Source organism: Agelaius phoeniceus, chromosome 1, assembly GCF_051311805.1.
Source record: "Agelaius phoeniceus isolate bAgePho1 chromosome 1, bAgePho1.hap1, whole genome shotgun sequence".
Lineage (NCBI taxonomy): Eukaryota > Metazoa > Chordata > Aves > Passeriformes > Icteridae > Agelaius > Agelaius phoeniceus.
Genome location: NC_135265.1, coordinates 150,741,859 through 150,756,065, shown reverse-complemented (window position 1 = coordinate 150,756,065; position 14,207 = coordinate 150,741,859). Strand labels below are relative to the sequence as shown.

The 14,207-nt window shown below is 37.7% G+C and overlaps 1 protein-coding gene across 8 annotated transcripts in view; it reads left to right on the top strand.

Annotated features, from left to right (window-relative positions):
• The window catches only part of PTK2 (protein tyrosine kinase 2), a 189,396-nt gene that overhangs the window by 148,279 nt on the left and 26,910 nt on the right, over window positions 1-14,207 (top strand). For 5 of the 8 annotated variants that reach the window (XM_077189424.1, XM_077189423.1, XM_077189389.1 and 2 more), the window contains 8 exons: window positions 1,336-1,356; window positions 2,401-2,498; window positions 5,218-5,302; window positions 7,673-7,773; window positions 9,054-9,169; window positions 10,012-10,112; window positions 10,990-11,079; window positions 12,322-12,526. In XM_077189424.1, coding sequence (XP_077045539.1) covers window positions 1,336-1,356; window positions 2,401-2,498; window positions 5,218-5,302; window positions 7,673-7,773; window positions 9,054-9,169; window positions 10,012-10,112; window positions 10,990-11,079; window positions 12,322-12,526 — 817 coding nt within the window. The remainder of the gene's footprint in view (window positions 1-1,335; window positions 1,357-2,400; window positions 2,499-5,217; window positions 5,303-7,672; window positions 7,774-9,053; window positions 9,170-10,011; window positions 10,113-10,989; window positions 11,080-12,321; window positions 12,527-14,207) is intronic. The other 3 variants (XM_077189394.1, XM_054650467.2, XM_077189412.1) reach the window with 1 other exon arrangement.

Here is a 14,207-nt window from a genome sequence, read left to right as displayed (position 1 = left end):
TCCAAAAGCTTCCTTGGTTTAGCAGGAACTAAAATATTTCAGCCTTATTTATTACATGTGCAAAGAAAATGTTCTGCTTTCCTGCTATCTGTGATTTCACAGTGAAATTCTTTCTTTTGTCTCAAAATGGGGATTTTTTTTTTTTGATTGTGATGCTGAACATAACACTTAAAGATTGGATAAGGTCTCTGTGATGAGAGCAAACAGTGTGGCAAGCTCTGTGGATTGCTGTCTGTCAGTATCTCACCTTGCTATGTGACAGATTTGCTGCTCTCCAGTTCCATGAGAAAGGAACACTCAACTGTAGCACATGCAATTTTGTTAAAGATGAAAGACTGCAAGAACTAAAATAGAAATTCAGAGTTCTGCTGATCTTCATCTTTGAAGTAAAAACAGTGGTGCTGCCGCCACCACAAGGATTTTGTGTTACAGCCTGTTTGAATTATGATATAATCCTAAACTGTCAAGGCCAATTCATTTAACATGAAAGTTCAATATTCTGATTTTAAAAGCTGCATCTGGGAAATTCCAGTTGCATTTGGGCAACCAAGGATTTCTCTGGAAGCAGACAATCCATTGGTGCAGAATCCTGCCAAAAACATCAGGTTTGGTCAGTGTGAGAGGAGAGGATGGTGCTGAGCTGGGGCCACATTCTGCTGAAGGACCATGAGCTTGGGTGGATTTCTGAGCTCACCATGGGGCAGAATGTTTCATGATCACTTCAGTGCTCACAGCATTGTTTCCATAGCTGTGGAAAACCTTTGAAAAGCAAGAATATATGTTTTGCAAAACATATATATATATATATTTGAACATTAGTATTTGAAAAGCAAGAATATATGTTTTCCAGAAATAAACTGAGCATTTTTAATGTCTTGCAGTTAAGTGACAACATACTGTATTAACATAGTTTCAGGATCAAAACATACTGATAAATGATATCCTTTATTTTTGTTAACAGATTAACTTTGTGTAATTTATTCCCCCTCCCCCCCCAACGTTTTTATTTAAATTCTCATGGCAGTAATTACTTGTGGGCCCAGCCCTGGATGTGCTGAACACTTGAAGATGGCTTCAATGCAAAACCCATGAGATGGGCTGTGGAGGGAAATTCATTAAGTGCTTTGCTGGATTGAAGGGGACTCAAGTGTTCAGCTCTCAAAGGACTGAGTCAGTAAAGATCACAAGAATAGGCCTGTGACTTCTGCTAATGTAAACTTTAAATTGCATCAGTATATTTCTTCTTTTTTTTATGTTGAAAAATGTTTGTCCTGTTTTGATTTTAAGAAGCTCTCTCTAAGTAAGCATTTGATTTTTCTCTTAATTGCACTGCAGAAAGCTATGGAATAGATGAAGGTAACAGGAGACCCTTTACCCATCCCTGTATGCTTGCAGTTTGGAATGATGTGGAATTTTAAAGCTTCCTCTTCACTTTCATTTAATAAACATTATTTATTTATAGTTAAACCAGTTAGCTTTGGGATTTTAAAGAGGAAAACGCAGTACTTAAAAAAAGAGATGAAAAAGGCATTTGTCACCTTGTTAGCCAGCTCTACATGACATTACTTCTGTAGTGTTAATTATGTCAAAGTCAAGGTTATGAAGTTCTAAGCTGGTTGGTTGTAATTTTTTCTCTGAATAATACAAGTAGAGGTGAAAACATATACTATGCATGCTTTTCTGCTATTCCTGAAATATTTTTCCATGTCTGCTAGAAATTAAATTGCAAATGAAATCATTCAATTGCAATTGATTACATGTTTTGCTGAAGTGCTGAGCCATTTTTATCAGTAATATTCTCAGCCTATTAAACTGTGACATTAACAAAATTGCATAAGGCCACCAAACATCTCAATTTTACTTCAGTTACACACTGGCAGAGGTGTAGTGCTCTCAAAATTTCACTCTTTCATTTTGTCTTTATTTGCCATGCTCTTGTTCCTGTATTTTTTTCTTGCAGTTACCTCTTTAAAAGTTCTCTGGGCTTTTTTGATGGTTCCAAAATCTAAACCAGCACATGGTGGAGTCCTCTTAAACAGCCAAAGGGATGTGTGCTGAGTTTAACATCATTGGTGTTGCCTTAAACTGTTTGTGTGCTTTGTCTTTCACCAGCTGTAATTAAAAAGGATTTAATTATGTTTATTGCACTGAAATAAGTGCATGGTAATTAATTTAACAATCTCACAGTTCTTTTCCTGTTGCTTTGGTTCAAACTGAGAGGTTTGAGAGGTCTCCACTGTGTGTGTGCAGCATCTCTATAGGTTGGTGTGCAGCAAGTGTTAATCTTAGTTTTTCATATGTGAGACATTTGAGTGACTTACTTTGAGTTTTGTGTCTTGTGGATTATTTCCTTGCCCTTCAGCAGAAACTTAATATTTCAAGTGCATTATATTCTTGTAGCCAGAGATTATGAAATTCAAAGGGAGAGGATTGAGCTGGGGCGCTGCATTGGGGAAGGACAGTTTGGAGATGTGCACCAAGGAGTTTACATGAGCCCGGTAAGCCTCACTTCTCAAACCAAAATTAACAATACAACTCTGCTAGGTAAAATAAAAATAAGAGTATTCCTTAGAGGTCTTGGTCTGAGTCTTCCAGAACAAATAAAAATTTGGTCCAGTGACAATCTCGCTGTCTCTCTCATGACAAAGCCTAATAAAGTTCCTGTGTTTTCCTGAAATAAAATACAAACTACTTGGACACTGATCCAGCAATATCCCAATGCACAAGAGTCACCTCAGTGAAACCAGGGAGGTTGGCAGGACTTGTGTAATTTAGGCTGGTGCTCCTGAGTTTTTCTAGAAAGACTTAAGGTTTCAGTTCAAATAGATTAAAAAAATTGTGTAAAATAGTGAGAAAAAGCTGAAAAATAGTTAATTTCAACAAAGGCCCCTAATAAAATAAATATTTCACATTGGAAGAAATTGCTGGAATTTTTGATAGATTATAGAAGAATTCTTGAGGACAATAATCTTGTTCTAACTTCAGCAACAGCTGGTTATAATCCTGGGCTCGGTGGGTTAAATAATCTTCAATGCAATATTTAAGTAAATAAGGATAAATTTTCTGTTTCAGGCAAGTTTAAAGTCTGGTCTGATACCTTTATTTAGAAAGCACATCTGATATAATTTGCATTGAGAGTTTCTTATTTTTCATATAATTCTGTCCAAGTTAACAGGAGTACCAAGGATTAATGGTTCACTCACTTGATGAAAGCTGGATAAGTCTAGAGCTCTGTAAAACTAATTAAGGACCCTTTTCTTATGGGCTGTTGTTTTGAAAATGTTGGCTGTCTCCATTCTTTTTTGTGAATTGGAAAATGGATTTTACTCAGGCATTCTTTGCTGAGATTTTTAAACAACCACCTGTGGATTTATTTTATTAATAAGAATGTACTTCATTTAGGACACTGGGACATGTGAAGGTGAAACAGAACAGTGATGTCATTAAATTTTAATGTTCTGGTCACAGAGTGTAACTTACACTCTGGGAAGAAATCTTCAAATCAATGTAAGATTAGTTCTAATAACATGGTAGTGTAGCCTTTATATGTTCAGCTTGAGTGCAAAAATATAGGGGATATTCCTTGCCTTTTGCTCTGCCAGCTCAGAGCTGAATCTCAAAAATTCCATTTATCCCTGTTCATTGCACTTGTAAAGTCCTGATTCAGCATTCACCTCTCCCAGGTATTCCTGAAGGGTCACAGCCAGCCTCAGGTGTAGGGTACTGAGTGGAAAATGGGTTTATAGATACAGCATCCTATTGTTCAGCTGTAACAATCCCAGGAATCCCAGATTGTCTTTAAAGGCTGATTAACTGTGGAATTAATCCCAAAGTGTCATTTAAAAAAACATTTCCTGCTCAGTACAGGAAATATGTCCAGTCTGATACATTCTCACTGGTTTGTCTCCTTATCCAAAACCAAAAGATTGACAAAACCCCAATATCAGACCTTTTCCAACATTTATTCTTCCAAATCTCTTTGCTGGTTGCAGACACTGAGGTTCTTCCCTTTGATGCCCCTGTTGGTTAAAGGATATTTCAAAACCTTGATGTTTAACACAGGAGAGGGATGGGTCTGGCAGGCATCCAGAGGTCTCATCCCCAGGCTGATTATTCAGTCCTGATTTCATAAGGGAATAATAAAATCATGATTTACCATCAGCTTTTTCAGTTAGTTTATGGGCATTTGATGTGTGAGAAAAGGATTAGATCAATATTTTCCTGCAAAGTCAACTTGAAGATCTTTTTTGTGAGCAACTTTGAAAATAAGGCACTTCATCCTGCAAAATAGAAATACTATTCTAATTCTGGTAATTTTTGTCTGTAAATAGATTTAAAATAGACCAAGCATGAGCAGAGATGGAACATAATTCTGAATCTTCATTTCCTACTGGCCTTAAAAATTGGATGAGGACATTCATCAGTGCTGTAGCATTTTGAGGAAAGGTTCATTTGTAAACTGCCAATTAAACCATGGACAATTCCCAGTTTCCCACTTGGAAGGAGGACATGCAGGTCCTTGGACAAGCCCATTCCTAATGTAGAAACTTAGTTTTAAAACACTTCAGCTGCTCTCAAGCCTTCAAGAACTTCTCATTTTTGGGTATTCAGAGGATGAGAAATCAGATGGGAAAATCCATTTGATTTTCAATACATGTGGGTCTGTTGAACCTGCTGTTAAAGCCTTGATCTGGCTCACTGTGAAGATAATGTGTAAAAATCTTTGTTTTACTTTTCTTTTTAGTCTGGGTTCACAATTACAGCCAGTCTTTCCTCTGAAAAAGCCACAAAAAGTCTTTAATTTGGGTTTCTGGGTTGCTTGCTTGTATAAGCCAAGTGTGGTTTTTAGGCACATATCTCTTTCTTTTCTCTATTTTTGCTAAATATTGTCAAGATACATTCCTCAATAGGTCAAAAAGTTTACAGTACTATTCAGTTAAACTTACCATCTCTTGTCATAATTTTTCCACAATTTAACATGGTTCAAAACAGATTAAACATTTCCAAGACACATTAGATGTAAATGTTGTATGCAAGGTGTCTTGATTATAATGATATTGCAACACTAAAGCTTTCAGCATGTAATTTCTCAACTAAAGGTATTTTATTTAATAGTAATTTTTTCCAAAGTAGTTTTGCCAGAATTCTAAGGGCCAGCTTTTGGTGGGCTGTTTTTGGTGGTTTGTATTTCAGCTATTTCTCAATAATATTTTTCAGGAAAATCCAGCTATGGCTGTTGCAATCAAAACGTGTAAAAACTGTACTTCAGACAGTGTTAGAGAAAAATTCTTACAAGAAGCCTGTGAGTATTAAGCAACTTCTTTTGGGATCATTTCTGGAACTTCTCCTTGCAAAGACTGTGGCCACCTGTGCCAGAAATCTCTTACACTGCTGTAAATATTTTATTAATATGTAGCCTGTTGTTTTCCCCTCCTACAACACGTGCCAGGGAACTGCTCTACATCCTTGCATGGCCCATGTGTGTGATTGGAAGTGGGTCCTTTGATTTTCCAAATTGAGTGGTGATGTCTGGCTCCTGTAAGGCTTTAGAATCAATTTTGGAATGTCTGATCCTCTACTTCATTCTTTTTTCTTAATGAATTAAAAAAAAAAACACATCACTTTCTCCAGTTTATTGCTTTGGAAGGTCAGGTAGTTGTCCTTGCTAGAAATGTTGTGTCTAAGAGAGATCTGTTTGAAAATTCAGAATTAAAATCTCTGCTAGAATAGGCCATTTTTCTGAATAATTGCCCACAAATGTTGCATTCCCCAAGTAGCACATTTCATGTGTGGAGGAAGGCTTTTTGTTGGGGTGAATAGGAACAGAAACTTTTTTAAGGATTTTAAAGTTACTGATTCCTCTATTGTTTGGTTTTGCAAGCAAATTAGGATATGGCACTTGAGCCTTAATTTTTGCATATTATCCCCTGCTGTTGTATACCTCTAAATGTTGTAAAGATATTGTATTTTATCAGTAAAGTAATTGGTTGTGGTCAGATGTTACAGTATATTTTATTCACTAGTCCTTTATTCAAGGAGTTTTTTCAACCCCTTCAGAAGACCTGTGTTAATAGCTAATGGATTCTCATTTTTGAATGTCTGATTTTTTGTAAATTACTGTAATTTTTTCCATTGCATTTCTGTCTGTTGGAACAGTAAATACCATTGCTTACAGTAATAACTCAACAGTCACAAGGTAGGCTGCTGTCTCCTGGCAGTGTAGAAAATAATTGCTCATTGAATGCTCCTTATTATGCTTCAAGTTTGACAGATTAGGAAATGCTGCTGTAGTCGACACATAAATAATACTTTTCAATTTTGATTTAATAGTTTTGCCATTTCTTCTTCCTCTTTTTCATTCTAATTCCCATCTGTTGCCTTTGTCTTGTGTTCAGACTGCAAATTTGCTCCAAACAGTTGCTTACTTCACTGAATTTAGACATTTATTTCCTAATATTTTAATATTAGGAATATTAAGATATTTTGAGGTTTGCCTATGGTGGAGTTTTCAATGCTGAAAAGATTTAGCAGCTGTTATTGCCTGTATGACATTTCATGTTATTTATTCCCTAAGCTATGTCAATGATAGGGGTTTTTGCTTTATTGCAATTTTCCCTGTATTATTCATAACAGTAATATTTTAAAGAATATATTATCTCCCATAAAGTTTCTTGTCAGGAAGATATGTTACTAAACTATTATAATTTTTGGTCTTATAAATACGATTGTCCAAGGATTTTTTTGGGGGGTTGCTGTGTATCCATGCATGTGCAGAAGTAGAGAATGCAGAGCTCATCAGAATATAAATCCAAAAACACCTCCTGGTTTTAGCTTTTGGTTTGTGTAAAGCAGGAAAAAATGGTTTTTATTTTTGCCTAACTTGAGGCAGGACTCTTTATCAGGGAAGGCAGGGATAGAACCAAGGGTGATAGGTTTACCTTGAAAGAGGGCAGGTAAATTTGATTTTAGGATAAATTCTGTGATGAGGGTGTTGAGGCCCTGGCACAGGTTGCCCAGAGAAGCTGTGGCTGTCCCATCCTTGGAGGTGTTCAACACCAGGATGGATGGGGGCTTGGGCCTGCAAGCTGGGAAGTGTCCAAGGCAGGGGGATTGGAACTGCTTGGTCTTGATGGTCCCTTCCAACCCAGACCATTCTGTGATTCTGTGATTCCTATGTCATACTGCATAAAGCACACTGTGGCTGTGCTGCCAGGACTGAAATTTACTCCATGGGAAATAAAATGATGTAATGATTAGATAAGGTTTTTGTCCATGTCATAATCTGGCAAACATGTTTTTTCCAGTAATTGAATTATACAGACTGTTTTTACCTCCTCTTCCAGTAGAAAGGCACAGATTAACTGGTTGTGCACTGGTTTGACAGGTTATTTTATTAATTTAGGTTATGTCCATAACCAGATCTGGGGCTGAGAGGCAGAGCCTGACCTGACTGGCACCTTCCACAGCAGTTTGCATTTTTGTGAGTGCAGACCAGCAGAGCTCAAGCAATCAGTGTTTGTTTCTACCTGCCCTCAGCACATGGAATGACCAGAAATTACTGCTTGCAACAGTTGTTTAAAGTCTATGCTTATCTTCTCTGCTAAAAAACAGGGGTTTTTTATTTTGCAGAAAGCTTTTATGTAATGCACTGAATTCTTTGCTTTCCTTTCAGTAACAATGCGTCAGTTTGATCACCCCCACATTGTGAAGCTCATTGGGGTTATTACAGAAAACCCAGTCTGGATAATCATGGAGCTCTGTACACTTGGAGAGGTATGAGAAATCCTCGTGCAGCTCTGCTCTCCTCTCTTTTAGCTCATAGAAAAGGCTGAGAAAACACTTCACAATAGTAACACATGCTATCAAGCATGATATCATACTCTCTGCAGAGTTATGGACTCAGAAACAGGAGTGGCAGCTTTTGACCTTCTCCTCCACCGGGGGAACTGCATCACCTCATTCCAGAGTGATTTAGTCAGAGTTTTCAGAGCATTCAATTGCAGTTCCAGAGTGAGAGCATGACCTCTGTCAAGATGATGATAATGTGATAATCAGTTAAACAGCATTTGCAAACATACCTTCCAGAAGTAAACTGTACATCTTTTATTCTTCCTGAGTAATGCTGCATTTTCCCTTGAAACACTGAATTTCTTATGTTGGGTTTTTTTTTTTTTTCCTGTAGAATATCTGCAGCAGGGGATCTAGATAAGATGACTTCCCTCATTATTATGTTTTTTGGATGAATGCTTTAAAGAAAACGAGATCTCACTTTTTATAATTGATTAGTTTTCTTTGAGCCATGTTTCTGAAAATGTGAGCTGCAGTGATATTTCATACAACATTATATGATTGTCATTGTAATTATCAAACTGCAGTGCATTTTCCAAAATACAATAGGAGGGATGGATAGAAAAACCTGTAGTAGAGAACTCATTTTCTGTCAATAGATTTCCTTTTCAGTGACCAAATCACTTTTCAAAGCCTTGTTTTGATCGATAAGGACACTCTAATGCCACCTTCCAGTAGGTTCTGCCTGCCTTATACTGGGAATAGAGCTGACAAATATTCTGTGCTTATATATACTCTGAGCTAAATACAGTTGTTTTAGCACATGTAGGTTAAAACTAATTATTAAAATGAATGCTTCTAAAACAATACTGATCAGTCTATATTTGGGCTGGCCAGGTCCTGTTCAGTTCTGAAGTGATTTAGGCCATAAATGGAGGCTGCACTCAAGGGTAGAAAAAACCAAAAAGTCCAAGCGTGCTTCACTCTGCAACAGCAACAGCAGATGCTTTTCGAAAGGAGACTGAAAGGAATGCACAAAATTACAGTTATTTTTTTAGTTTAACAGTTTTCATGTGGAAATTAAATCGTAAGGCAGTCACAATTCTTCATGAGAAGTGATTTTCTTTTCCTCATTCAGCCTTTAAGGCAAGGAAGTCATGCCCATTGATAGTCATGTAAACTTCACAGTTTGAAATATGCCTTTTTCAGCTTTGTTATTTTCTTGTCCTAATTTCTTTCTCTTTTTTCCTCCTTGGTGCAAAAAGCTGAGGTCGTTTTTGCAAGTAAGGAAGTACAGCTTGGACCTGGCCTCTCTGATACTCTATGCTTACCAGCTTAGCACAGCTCTTGCCTACTTAGAGAGCAAAAGATTTGTACATAGGTAAGATTTCATACTTATTTATCTGTACCTGTCTCTTTTTATATGTCACTGCTCATACATTTTAGGGAGTGTCATTTTTGCAGAGGTTTCCACTAAAATGACACCCTTTTCAAGGGTGACACCTGCTGGTTCACTCCTGGATTGACTTGGAGCTGGTGCCAGATTTCAGTCGGAATCGTTTTCAGTTGTTGCTTTGTGGTTACAGTATTTTTTCAAGCTGTGAGTCAACTGTAATCATTCAAATACAGAAAAGCAAAACAAGGGCAGATGGCTTCTTAAGTAAAGAGGAGGGGAAATAAAATATTTATAAAATGCAAGTACTTGCTTAACCAGAAAATGAACCTAAATTTCCTTCATGGTGTGTTTTGAATTTTACTTCCTTGAATGTGAACATGAGTTTTTAATGAGAAGAGACTGGCTTCAACCTCTTATTGTGTGCAACTAAGAGTTCATAAAACTCCAGTTATGAAGTAGAATTAATTCTAAACTTAAGCAATTCCCTCGTGTTTAAATACTGACTATATAATTCTATATATGTTGTAGTAATGTATAAGCAAACACTTGCATGTAAAGTAATAACTATGCATAGATATGTAGATATTTATGTTAAAACATGTAAATAACAATGGGTGAGAAAATGAGGCTCAGGGGGGATCTTGTTGTTTTCTGCAATGAGAACTTGAGCTCCTTACTAGGAAACCTCCTACAGGACTGCAATCCTAAACCAATCCCTTACCTTCGCAGGGCAGGAGATAAATTTTCTTCAAATTTTCTTCAAGTGATGATACTTCACAACTTCATGTTTTGAAATTACTAGAAATACTGTTTCTTCTGTTTGGCAGGGATATTGCTGCTAGAAATGTGCTGGTGTCTACCACTGACTGTGTGAAATTGGGTGACTTTGGTTTGTCCCGATACATGGAAGACAGTACTTACTACAAAGGTGAGGGCACCTCTGGATCCTTCTTGCAGTGAAAACACAGTTGCTTCTCACATTGCTGAGGAATTAACCAGATTTCCTTGGTCTAGCTGGTGCATTTGTATAAAAAGGCAAGTTATTCAACACTTAATTAATGGCAGTAAATTCCTATGTGTGCTTAAGAAGAAGGATTACAAGGTGTGGTTTAAGGTGCAAAAAGGATCAAATTCACATGTAGGTTCAGATGAATGCTGAGTCTGTGTTGTCATTGCATGCTGCATACTTCAGATGCCATTGCACTAAGGGAGATTCAGTACAAAACTGCTTTTGAATGCTACTTTTGCCCCATTTTGGATGGAATACTGAGCAGCTGAGAGATGTCCTGCAGTGCCTGAGAGATGGGAAATGGGAAATGCAGCAGGAGAGTAAAAATTGCATGTTGGGTCCCAAACAGTAGCATTCCAAAACTGGTGTATGTTATTAAACCATGACTATATAAATCTCATCTTTAATATTTTTCTGGTTTCATGTATTTTAAATTATCCTTTATCTGTCCCCTTACACTCTGTTGTGTTTCATCATTTTATTTGTCTCACTTTGCTGGGCTACTTTTTATCTTTTTAATTGCTAAGAGGGGAAATAATTTTGACATGAACATTTCTTGGTGTGTTTTGGGGTTTGTTATTGGGGTCTTTAAGGGAGGGTTGGGAGATTATTATTATTATTTTGGGTTTTGTTGGTTCATTTTCCATTTCATGTTAAGCTAAACAGCTTATATATCAATATTTGAAGTACTTCACTGGAGATTGGTTTTGTCTATGAATTATTTCACTGGGAACAGAATCTATTTTTGAGCTCTGTAGTGGGGATAACAGCCTGCCCTCTCTTGCCTTCCCTGCAGCTTCCAAAGGAAAATTACCCATCAAATGGATGGCTCCAGAGTCCATCAATTTCCGACGGTTTACCTCAGCTAGCGATGTGTGGATGTTTGGTAAGTGAAAATCAAATTGGGAGGGTTCTTTGTGTCCTCTTGGATAAGCCCAGTGTTGATTTTGACTGCTATAAATGAATAATTTCCAAATATTTGTCACAGTTTTTACTGTGCATTCTGAAAATGCAGTTTCTTCCAGCGTGTTTTCCACCTCTTTATTTTTCTTTCCTTCTCTTGCTCAATAAGCCTGAATTTTCATGAATTTTTTACTTCTGGTAAGAAGCTGAGAGAAATGAAAGTGCAAGGAGATTAGTTTATAGTTATGACAGAGATTATTTTTGTCTGTTGGTTTTGGTTTGGTTTTTTTGTGTAATACCATTGTCATTTGCTATTTCTCTGTTGCATTTTGACTTTTTCTTTATGTTTATATACATTTCCTTGCTTAATGTGCAGTCATCCTATGAGATACCCAATTTCCAGATCCTTAATGCTGGATTTTTTAATGCAAAATTAAAATAATTAACCTGTCTTTTATAGCTCCTGGCCTCTTAAAAATACAACCAGAAGCTCATTAAATACAAGGGTAAATAGACATGTCCTGAAACCTTTATCTTTTTTCCCAAATATACAACATTTTATAATAATCTAATGTTCTGTGCTCCAGCTGGTGCTGACTGCTGGCCTGTACAGACAGAATACAAAAGTGATGAGACTTGAAATAAGAGCAGGATAATGAAGTAAGAGTTAAATTTAAAATTTGAATGTTTTTAAGTGAAGTGTTTATAATAGTTGAAGAAAACTCTAGTACTGTCATAGTTGGAAAAATGAAGCCTATGGAACATTTTGGCCAATTCTAGAGTGACAGACCACATTCTTCTAATGCAGTTTCAATAGAAACTGGTTAATTACACATTTTCAGCACAAAAAATGTGGATCAATGCCAACCTTAAAAACCCTCAAAGTGAAAATACACTCTACATGTCGGAACAAGCCAGTTGGAAGGAGTCAGAGGGAAAAGCAAACGCATTCTACCTCATCAGAGAGGAGATTTGAATATGAGCAAGCAGTGGTTTAGGGCAGGTAAAAGACTGTGTGAGCCAGCTGTGGGTCACTGTGCCTCATCAGGAGGTGAGGCTGGTGCTGTGTGTGTGATCCTGCTGCAGGTAAGTCCAAACCAAGTCCCTGGTTATGTATTTTAGAAGAAATTGCATTATTAGTACAAAACTGGGGTTTGTTTCTCTTTGGACAGCTCTCATTGTTTGCTCACAGTGAAGAAGATGTGGTTTTGTGTGTGTTCCTCAGGTGTGTGTATGTGGGAGATCCTCATGCACGGGGTAAAGCCCTTCCAGGGAGTGAAGAACAATGATGTGATTGGGCGGATCGAGAACGGTGAGCGGCTCCCAATGCCTCCAAACTGCCCTCCCACCCTCTACAGCCTTATGACCAAGTGCTGGGCCTACGACCCCAGCAGGAGACCCAGGTTTACTGAACTTAAAGCACAACTCAGGTAGGGTTTGACTTCTGAGAGGTCATTTCCTTTGTTCAGAAATATTTCTTTGCGCTTTATCTTCTGTTACGGTGTTTTGGTTCTGTGGAAAATGCGAGGCGCAGCGTTCGGAGGTTTTATCTTCAAATGGCCAGGTTGTTGCTGGTCTTTGGGAAAACTGGGCTTTATCTGGTAGAGAAAATGAGATTAGGCAGTAAATTCAAATAACTGGAAATAGGAATCACCTCCTTTCTCTCCCAAGAAAAACTCCACGTTTTACTAGCAATTTGTTTGTAATTTTAGCTACAATCCTTGGGGAAGGAGGTAAAAAGAATTTAGAGGGGTTATCTGAACAAATATGCTGTGGGCTTCTGGGGTAGAGATGTATTTTGAATAAATAAAGCATCAGATTAGTGCTGTTGGAAGTTACTTTCATGACATGTAGCACCATAGTTGCACAGTCACAGCTGTCACAGGGCAATTGCAGAGCCTGCAGTAAATGCAGCATCATAGACAGAAATTCCTTTGCCCTTTGTAAACCAGGATATAAATTATCTTTGTGTTTATCTTGGAATGAGTGTGAGCACACACCTTGCAGACCAGTCTAAATTCACACCTTAGTTTATTCTGCAGTAATATATTCCACTGTCTGTATCACCATTTCACCAGCCCCAAAGTAGGAGGGATATTTAGGCTTTGAAACATCATGAGATAATGTGCAGGCACATTTGATATTTGTGACCAAATTGGGCCACAGATGTTGTGATTTTTGGATTTCATGACTGCTCAGGATGTATTTTGCATAAGTCAGTACAAGCTTTGAGTAACACTTAAGTTTTGCTCACTGGCAATCCACACTGGGAATTCTTGTAATTCACTGTTGAATTCTTTGGTTTTACTTCAGGTTTTGTTTCAAAGCTGTGCTTTGTGGCATGTTTTATTTTCATAGTACTATGTTTTTGCTGTCACTGAATGTTCATGGTTTAAGACAATTCACTGGTGGTTAAAATGAGAGACAATTTGAATGTAATTATGATGTTATCTCAGAGCTGCTGCATGGAGAGCTGGAAGACCTTAAAGTTTTTCCCTAATTCTTAACATTTCATACAGTTCCACGATCTGTTACTCTGGGAATTCCTGTGTAGTCTAATAATTTGCAGAGCTAAGGAAAGACTTGACCCTTCTCACAGATAACTTCCTATCCTCTGGACTGTGTGGAGGTAACACAAAGGGAGGAATGTCAGGGCTGGGTAGGGATTGCAAGAAAAAGATGTGACACTGTTGTGTGATTAGGGTGATAGGTGGAAATTGGCAATTCAGTTGCTTTTTGTGTCTTTTTGGCTCTGAAAGTACAGGATGATTGATAAATTGCAGCCAGGTTGTACTGTTAAAACTGGTTGGCACAGATGAGAATGAAGCCCTTAAAGGAGTGGAAGATGACTGTGGTGTGTAAAGCCAAGCAGGGAGAGTATCTCACCAGGAAGGAAAGAGGATGAGTAAATCCAGAGTGTGCCCAAGAGCCTGGCTCTCCTCAGAACCAGCACTCAGGGCATGCAGCAAGGCAGGGTCTCGTTGGTTACACATCAAAATGTTTCCCAGTGTGCTTGGGTGAGCTCTGAAACAGGTCACCCAGAAAGACTCTGGAATTTCCATGCTGGCAGACATGGAGATTTTGATTGGAAAAGGCTCAGAGCACCTGGCC